The sequence below is a fragment of the Vigna radiata genome, chromosome 1 (assembly GCF_000741045.1).
Source record: "Vigna radiata var. radiata cultivar VC1973A chromosome 1, Vradiata_ver6, whole genome shotgun sequence".
Lineage (NCBI taxonomy): Eukaryota > Viridiplantae > Streptophyta > Magnoliopsida > Fabales > Fabaceae > Vigna > Vigna radiata.
In genome coordinates, this window is record NC_028351.1 from 1,160,081 (window position 1) to 1,169,522 (window position 9,442).

The 9,442-nt window shown below is 33.0% G+C and overlaps 1 protein-coding gene across 1 annotated transcript in view; it reads left to right on the forward strand.

Annotated features, from left to right (window-relative positions):
- The window catches only part of LOC106753760 (putative disease resistance protein At3g14460), a 6,764-nt gene extending 1,017 nt beyond the window's left edge, over positions 1 to 5,747 (forward strand). The window contains exons 2-3 of the mRNA XM_014635646.1: positions 10 to 2,317; positions 5,620 to 5,747. Of these exons, the coding sequence (XP_014491132.1) occupies positions 10 to 2,317; positions 5,620 to 5,747 (2,436 nt within the window). The remainder of the gene's footprint in view (positions 1 to 9; positions 2,318 to 5,619) is intronic.
- Positions 5,748 to 9,442: the final 3,695 nt, after the last annotated feature.

The window sequence follows — 9,442 nt, forward strand, 5'->3', positions numbered from 1 at the left end:
GAGAAAAAGGAGATTGGTAGAAGGATAGTTGAGAAGTGCAAAGGATTACCTCTTGCTTTGAAAACAATTGGAAGTCTTCTCCGCACAAAGTCATCAAGCTCATATTGGAAAAGCGTATTGGAAAGTGACATATGGGACTTACCGAAAGAAGTTGAAATTATCCCTGCTCTACTGTTGAGTTATCAGAACCTTCCTTCTCATCTGAAGAGGTGTTTTGCTTATTGTGCATTATTTCCAAAAGATTATGAATTTGACAAGAAAGAATTAATTTTGTTATGGATGGCTGAAGGTTTTCTTCATCACTCTAAACAAATCAAGAATGTACAAGAAATTGGTGAACAATATTTTGATGATCTTTTAACGAGGTCCTTCTTTCTTCAATCAAGCTTCATAAGGAAATTCGTCATGCATGACCTTATGAATGATTTGGCAAAATATGTTTGTGCAGACTTTTGTTTCAGGTTGAAATTTGATAAAGGAAACTGTATACCAAAAACGACCCGTCATTTTTCATTTGCATCCGCTGATTTAAGATTTTTTGATGATTTTGGGAGTTTAACTGATGCTAAAAGACTCCGTTCATTTGTTCAGATTACAAATTACGCTATATATCCCGGTTTCCCTGGTCAATTCGAGATTATACGTGAATTATTCACCAAGTTAAAGTTTTTACGCGTCTTATCTTTGAATGGATATAGTAACCTCAAAGAGGTCCCAGATTCTCTTGGTGATCTTAAACATCTCCATTCATTAGACCTTTCTCATACTAATATAGAAAAACTACCTGACTCAATAGGTTTGCTCTATAACTTGCTGATATTAAGGTTGAATTATTGTTCATGTTTGAAGGAATTGCCTTCGAGTTTGCATAAACTTTCCAAATTGCGTTGCCTGGAATTTGAACATACAGAAGTGACAAAGATGCCAATGCATTTTGGAGAGTTGAAGAATCTTCATGTACTAGATATGTTTTGTGTCAGTAGAAATAGTGAGTTCAGTACTAAGCAACTAGGAGGACTCAATCTTCATGGAAGCTTATCAATTAATGAGGTGCAAAATATTGTGAATCCTTTGGATGCATTAGAAGCAAAGTTGAAGAATAAACACCTTGTGGAGCTAAAGTTAATATGGAATTCTAATCACATCCCCGATGATCCAAGGAAAGAGAAGGAAGTGCTTGAGAATCTACAACCTTCTAATAAGTTGGAGCATTTTTCAATCAAGGGCTATTGTGGTACACAATTCCCAAGTTGGGTATTCGATAATTCGTTATCAAATTTGGTATCTTTACAGTTAAAGGATTGTAAATATTGCCTATGTTTGCCTCCCCTTGGACTATTGTCATCTCTGGAGACCATCGAGATTAGAGGATTTGATGGAATAGTGAGCATTGGTGCTGAATTTTATGGGAGCAACTCTTCTTCATTCAAGTCCTTGGAAATATTGAAATTCTACAACATGAAGGAATGGGAAGAATGGGAATGTAAAACTACTTCTTTTCCACGTCTTCAACGTCTTTTTGTGGTTCAATGTCCCAAATTGAAAGGTCTGTCAGAGCAACTTCTTCATTTAAAGGAACTATATATTGAGTCATGTGATAACCTCATAATTAGCGAACACAGCGTAGACGCATCAGCTCTTGAATGCTTGAAAACTGCTTCATCCCCACTAGTGAATATTCCGATGACCCATTATGATTTCATTGAAAAAATGACAATTGATGATGGTTGCGACTCTCTCACAATCTTTCAGCTAAATTTCTTTCCAATGCTCCGTTTACTTCATCTGGAAGGATGCCAAAACCTACAAAGAATTTCACAAGAGCATGCTCATTATAATCTCAAGAAAATGACAATGTGGAAATGTCCTCAATTTGAATCATTTCCAAGTGGAGGATTATCTGCACCGTGGCTACAAATAATTTCAATTCGAGAAGTTAGGAATTTGAAGTTGTTGCCAAAGCTTATGCAAATCCTGCTTCCATCTCTTACTGAACTGCGGATAATTAATTGTCCAAAAGTGGAGAAGTTCGCAGATGGAGGTTTGTCATCAAAGATAAAAGACATGTCTCTTTCGAGTTTAAAACTTATCGCCTCCCTACGAGAGACTTTGGATGTCAACACATGTCTTAAAAAGTTATCAATTGAATATCTTGATGTGGAGTCTTTTCCCGATGAAGTTTTGCTGCCACCTTCTCTTACTTCTTTAACAATCATTCGTTGTCGAAATCTCAAAAAGCTAGACTACAAGCTTCTTTATCACCTCTCCTCTCTCGAACTTGGTGATTGCCCTAACCTCCAATGCTTACCGGAGGAGGGTCTACCCAAATCTATCTCTTCTCTTGAAATTTGGCGCTGTCCATTGCTCAAGCAGAGTTGTCAGAAGCCAGAAGGCAAAGATTGGAGAAAGATTACTCACATTCAAAATCTGAGTGTTTGGTAATAAGATGAAGCAGAAGTTCAAAATTAGATGTTTATCTGCTAATTGCATGGCTTTGACAAACTCTACCTTGTTTTGTTGTTTTTTCTATTAAATTCAGATTTCTGGAATTTTATTTATTTGTTTGAACGATGAAGAAAAATAAAAGATGGATTTTTTAAATACTACATATTATTATTCGTGGAATGATAAGATGAAAGACCGGTTGTTGAGAAAAAATTGCATAGTTAGTCTTTTATTTATAAATTCATATACAGAAAATATTTATTTCGAGTCAAGAATTTTTTTTTCTTTTTACTAAATTCGTAAACTTAAACTTGTTTATCTTTTACTTTTAAATTTTTATTCATTCTAGTTCTTTTATTTTCTAACCTCTTTGCACATTGCAACTTATTATGCACATTAAAAATCACTAGTTGTTTCTTTATAATATAAATTGGCTTTAAAAAAAAGTTTTGTACGAACAAGACACATAAGATTAAAGATTTTTATAGGATTAACTCATGATGTATAACGACATAATTTTGGTCACTCTACAGAACTTTTGGAATTATGTCTATATTACATGAATCATATAAGAAGCTTTTAGCATATATGTACTTCAATCTTTTTTCTCAATCACCAAGTCCTTTTATTACAAATTTTCTCTCACAGTATTAATTTATGGTATATGGTGTAAAAGTAACATCAATATTTATTTAAAAATAAAATATTATTTCATTCTTTAATAAATAATTTAGTGACCTTTGTTTAATGTTGTAAAACGTTAATATCAGTAACATTTTCACAATATTTCCTTTATTACAAAAATACTACCAAAGGTTTTAAAGTAACATTTCAATTATATTAGTTTTTATAAAATAAACATTACTAAAAACTTTTAATGTTGTTTTTATTAAAAAAATTTACTAAATTATAAGAGCAATAAAAGAAAAGGTTCAATTATGGATTTTCTGTAATTTCTTTGCATGATAAAAATTATAAGAAGTTTTCTTTCTGCAAAATACATGTAAAGGTAAAGATTCTCAGAATGTGTATGTGCTTTTGTTTTTGGGATGAAAAATTGAGGGGAAGAATTAAAAACTTTTATGTTTTGAAGAATATTGGCCGAAAAGGAGAATAGTAAAGGTAAACCAATGTAGACAAAATTTAGCAACTATAAGAAAATCATCTTTACCATAGAGGTCATCTAACTCAATGAGTTGAGTAGTGATTTCAGCCTTCGTTTGTCATTCCGTTTACATCTTCGTATATCTATTCAACTATAATTTCTTGGATGATAAAAATGATAGTTACAGGGAAGTTTTCCTTTCTTAAAAATCACATGTAAAGGTAAAGATTAAGGGGAAGAATTAAAGCCTTTTATGTTTGAAAGAATATTGAGGGAAAAAGGATGATAGTAAAGGTAAACAAAAATTACCAACTATATAAGAGAATCATGTTTACCACAGGGGTCATCTAACTCAATTAGTTGAGTAGTGTGTGTGTGGGTTGTTGAAAACCTCCTAGTTGAGAAACACGGAATATTGAATGAATTCTAGTTGAATCTGGAAGCTTTAATTTATAAGCAACCTTCCATACTTTTTACATAACTTCAAACCACCAATGAGTACGTAAGAAATACGGGGTCAACAATCACAACACAACTAACACAACAAGATGATTTTCCACATAATCATCGCAAGAATCAATCACAACACCTCACCCATCAAATTACCCATTTGAGAAATACCATAACACATCATGAAAAAAATACCTCAAACCGTTTTACATTAATTCAAAGACATCCAATCAAAACAACATATTAATCCCACTAAAAAAAGAATTGCATGGCATGATAAATAGAAAAAGAATTGATGAACTTGAAATTATTGCCTAAACGTGTGGGTATTCTCCTCCATCTCTTACAGACCTACGAATATTAGATTGTCCAAAAGTGGAGCTATTCTCTGATGGAGGTTTGCATTCAAATCTAAATACCGTGGATCTCTCATAAGGTTCCAAATTTATGGCTCAGAAGTGTTGTCTGTTCAAAAATTGGATGTGCAGTCTTCAGGATTGTTGTTGTTTAACTTCCCCCAACAGAGGAGGGTCTGCCCAAATCCATTTCAGAACTTAAAATTGTTGGTTGTCCATTGCTTGAACAGTGTCTTCGGAAACCAAAAGGTTAAGACTAGGAAAAGATTGCTCACTTGAAAACGTAGTGATTGAAGTTGAGACATGAACTTGAAATCACACATCAGGTACTTGTTCTCCACTTTACCTTTGAACCTTTTGAAATACAATCTTGTCTATTGCAAATATTTCACTCCCTAGTTAACATTTGCCAAATAACAGCAAAAGCTTTTCAACCAGGCATGCCTAATGTCCACAATGATTTCTTTTTCTAATATTCTAATTGCATGTGGAATTTATATTTTCAATATTCAGTATTGAAATTGAATTTCAAGCAAATGTCTTTATTTAGGACAATATGAAAATAGTGAAGGCATTGAAGTGCAAACGTTATGCCATGTAGCATCGACTGGGGAAAGATTGCTCTGTACTTTGGAGTAATGGTTGGATGGTCATTCTTTCGGAAGGGTCCTTGGGAGAAATAGATTTGGTTTGCAGGATTGTGGAAAACCTTTTCACAAATGGATTCTTTTAAATTGTATATCTGTGTACCAAAAGGGGACAATGAATTTGTTAAGAAACATCAATTTTATGAATAGCTTCTTTAATGAATTTCAAACACTAGATATTAAGAAACATGTTTTATGCTGCACGTCACACTGCACTCCATCAATGCTCTAGCTGATGATGCGAAATAGAAACAGTTCAGAGATCCACGCTTGAAAACAAGGGTTTATGCTGTCAAAGAGGTCATGTTTGATGTCCTAGAAAACTGACTCGTGGATGAAAGAAGTACTAGAAAAACTAGACTTTCTTGCAAGCCAAAAGGTGCATTTGGTTTCAAAGAATGTACTTATTCTGGTGTTGGATCAACTATTAAGGTATCACAGAAATTGCCGTCAACTTCTTATAGAGGGGCTGTTTTGTGTTCCTTGTGTTCTTCATGTAAAAAAATGAAGAATCAATTCACCATCTATTTTTGAGTGTAATACTGTTGTTTATCTTTGGTCTTGGCTGCAGGGGATTTTTACAATTTGGGACTGTTTTGTGTAATACTGTTTATAGAGGGTCTTCCCATAGCCATCTCTTCTCTTACAATTTGGGACTTTCCATTGCTGAAACAACGTTGTCAGAATCCAGAAGGTGAAGACTGGGGAAAGATTGGTCACATTGAAAAATTGATTATTAGGTAATGAGACACAAGTTCAAAGTTAGATGTTCACAATTTTCATTGGTATGTCTCTTGTACATGTGCTAATTCTCCACAATATCTCTCCACCGTTACAATTACAAATTTCTTAGTTGCAAATATTTCACTCAGTAATCGACATTTATTAAACAGCATAAACACCAAGTTTTAAAGGGGATGATCAGATGAGTTTTAATGGATCTCCTTTGTCAATATGAAAGTATATAATTGTTTGTCCAAATAACATTTTTCTACAACTTGCTTTTTGCTATTGTTATCTGTTATTGTTTTTGAACAAAAGTAGTAATAATGTCATTTGTTGATTGCAAAATTGTAAACGTAATCACATTAGATGTTTTTATTATTTCGTTGTTATGCTAAATTTAACTTTGGATAAGTTTGATTTAAATTGTGAGTTAACAAAAAAGATAACTTTAAATGTTTTTGTTTAGACCCAAAAGCATAAATGAAAAATATTAATGAATAGAAGGCTACCGTAGAAATGCTAAATATGACAACATTATGCTAGAGTTATATTGATTTTATTTCCTTAATCCAAACATTATCTTCTATATCTAATATTTCTCGTCGTGTTGGATGCTTTATAATTTATTATTCACAAATTCAGTTTATATCTAACAGCTTAAGGCGTTTTTGGTCAAGCAGTTTCTGTCAAGCTTTGCCCAATAGAACAAAATTGTTATTGATTGTTTAAATTTCATCTGTTTGGATTAAAGAATATTTCCTCCTTATAAAATGATGATCTTCAAAACCAGGCTTCAATATATCCAACATCTTCCCTATCATCGTACAGCTTCTTAAACTACCAATTAGAATACATACACAAACATATACACATAAATGCAAGTGACACCGTCGATCAAATGTATTGGTCACAGGGCATAGTAAATTGAAGTTGATCCTAGGTATATGATTGTAGAATCTCAATGAAACAATATGATTAAACTATAACTTATCCGATAGATTGAAGCAAAGGTAGTTCTGAAATGTAAATACTTCTAAAGAAACATTCTCAGAACCTGAAAGTGTATTTTGCTTTCTCAGTTGGGAAGTACGTACCATTCCAGTTGTTAGTGAGCATTGAAGATAACTTTTCTTGTTTCTTCCTCTAGTTTCCATCTAGTTACCATATGTTGAAAATACGTTCTACTTAGAAATGGATTTGTATTGTAAATGGAGACTTTTAGACTTGCACTTCGATTCAGCTCTCCTTCATACTTATGTGATAAAAAGGATAGACTTCTGATGTAATTTCGTCATTTACTAAGCACGTGTATGCATTCTGCATGTATTTTGTTTTCAGTTTTATAAAATACCGAAAATAATGTAAAAATATATATTTTCAAACATAACTTATTCATACTGTGTAATTTATTTCAAATCTATATAATTCTGTAAATTCTTTGAAGTGAGAATTATTCATAATCGGCCACGTTATAAAACAACCCTTACACCTTAAAAGAAGGTCATTTACATTGTTATTTTGCTATAATACAGGTTCTGAATGTATTGAAAAAAACATGTTTCCATGTGACTATTATGGTTGTGCAATTTGAATCTGTATATGTCATATAAATAATGGTACTATCGTGAATCCGTGATATTCCCATTGCTTTGGGTGTCAAAAACATTATAATGTCATCTTTCAAACAACACATATGAAGGAATACAACAAGGTTAGGGAAATTAGCATTTTGCATCACTGATACGTCAAATGATGGTAAAGGGATAAAGTTGTCAATTTGGCCCACCACATAGGGGTTTGACCCTGACCAATGTCAGTTGAGGGCTAAAAATGTTCATAGAATAAAAAAGGTTTTCATTGAAAAAGTCTTCAAGATCAAAATATTCACAAAAGTCCTATGAGTCATATGAGTCCACAGGCTTTCTTTTTAAACATGAAACAAATATTAATTTCTTTAAATATATTCGGTTTAGGTTGGTCCATCTCGACTTTCAATTTGAATAGGCCTATCTCGACCTTTAACAAAACTAGCCAGGGTCGACCTTCGATCCGAACTGGCCAATCTCGATCTTGAGTCAACTTTCGATCTCAATTGGGTTGACCAGTCTCAACCTTTGATCTCAATTGGGTTGACCAGTCTCAACCTTCGGTCCAGGTTGCATCAGTCTTGACCTTTGGCCCTGTTAGTCACAACCTTTGATTGGGGGTGTCTCGTCTTGACCATCAACTTGATTTGGCTCGTCTAGACCTTTGGTTTAGGTTCATTTGTCTTGACCATCGAGCTAACAATGAGAATGAATTTCGGTTGGAGCTGATTTGGTCGAATTCGGCCAAACTTTGACTGAGACCGATTCGACCAAAATTTGCTCACGAGTGACTTAGTGAACTCGATTGAAATTCAGTCGAAATTTCTGATAAGGTGGACTCAGCCGAATTTTTCTCGGTGTCGACTTGGTCAAATTTTGACTAGGGTAAACTTAACTAAATTTCAGTTGTGATCGACTCAATCAAAATTCTTTTTAGGTCGAATAAATTAAATTTTCCCAAATTTTGTTCAAGCTCGTCTCAGCCAAAATTTTGTTGGGATCCATTAAGCCAAATTTTGACTCAACAAATTTCGATCAAGGCTTTCGATCGGAACTAACTCAGTCAAAAATTCCTATTTTTGTGTCTCTTTAAGAAGTGCTAATTCTCCACAAAACCATTTTGCCTTTTCAATTACATTTTTCTTAATTGCAAATATTTCTCTCTACAATCGGTACTTACTAAAACAATAGAAACACTAAGTTTTAAAAGATATGGTGTGATGAGTTTTAATAGATGATTTGTTAATTGAGAATAATATAATTCTTTTTCCAAAATCAAACATTTTTCTAAGTTTTAAAAGAAATTAGTTTGCTGTAATTTTTCGATTTTTATTGTAGACCCATGTCGTTGACAATAAATTTTTTTCGATTTTTATTGTAGAAAGTAGAACATGTAAAGTTATGTTCTAAGGAATTGTATTTGACATTTAATTGAAATTGGTTTGAAGTTGTACCATGTCCTACTTAATGTATATAACGGTAATAAACTTGTGTAAGAAATACAACACAACTACCCATTTATTTGGTAGTTGATTCTCACTTATTTTTTATGTTTGATTTCATAATTTTTTTTAAATAATGAGTGTACTAATGTAATTTGTGTTCATAATTACCAACTATAATGACCTTCATGGTAGATAGACCTTACATCCACATAGTTGTTATAAAAAATTTAATGAACGGATTAAATAATGTTTGGTTTGATAGACACAACATCCAAATAATTCAGTTTTTTTTTTTTTTCAATGTAAACCAAGCCAGATGTCATTGCTGATTTCTTATTTTTTAGACATCCATTCATGCATTACAGCTGTGCGAACATTTTTATATTAGAAAGACTCAACAAACGTTGAATGAATATCGAACTGCTCACATTTTATAATGATTAATAAAACATATCAAAATAACCAACTACCCATTTCATCGGTGTAGAATCCTTTCCTGCACTGAATTACAGTCGTAAACTTCGATTTCACATTACACATTTCCATTCAGCATCCACTCCAATCCACCTCCTACCATGGCAGCAGAGCTTGTTGGTGGTGCTCTTCTTTCCGCTTTTCTTCAGGTTGCATTCGACAGGCTGGCTTCTCCTCAATTCGTTGACTTCTTTCGTCGAAGAAAACT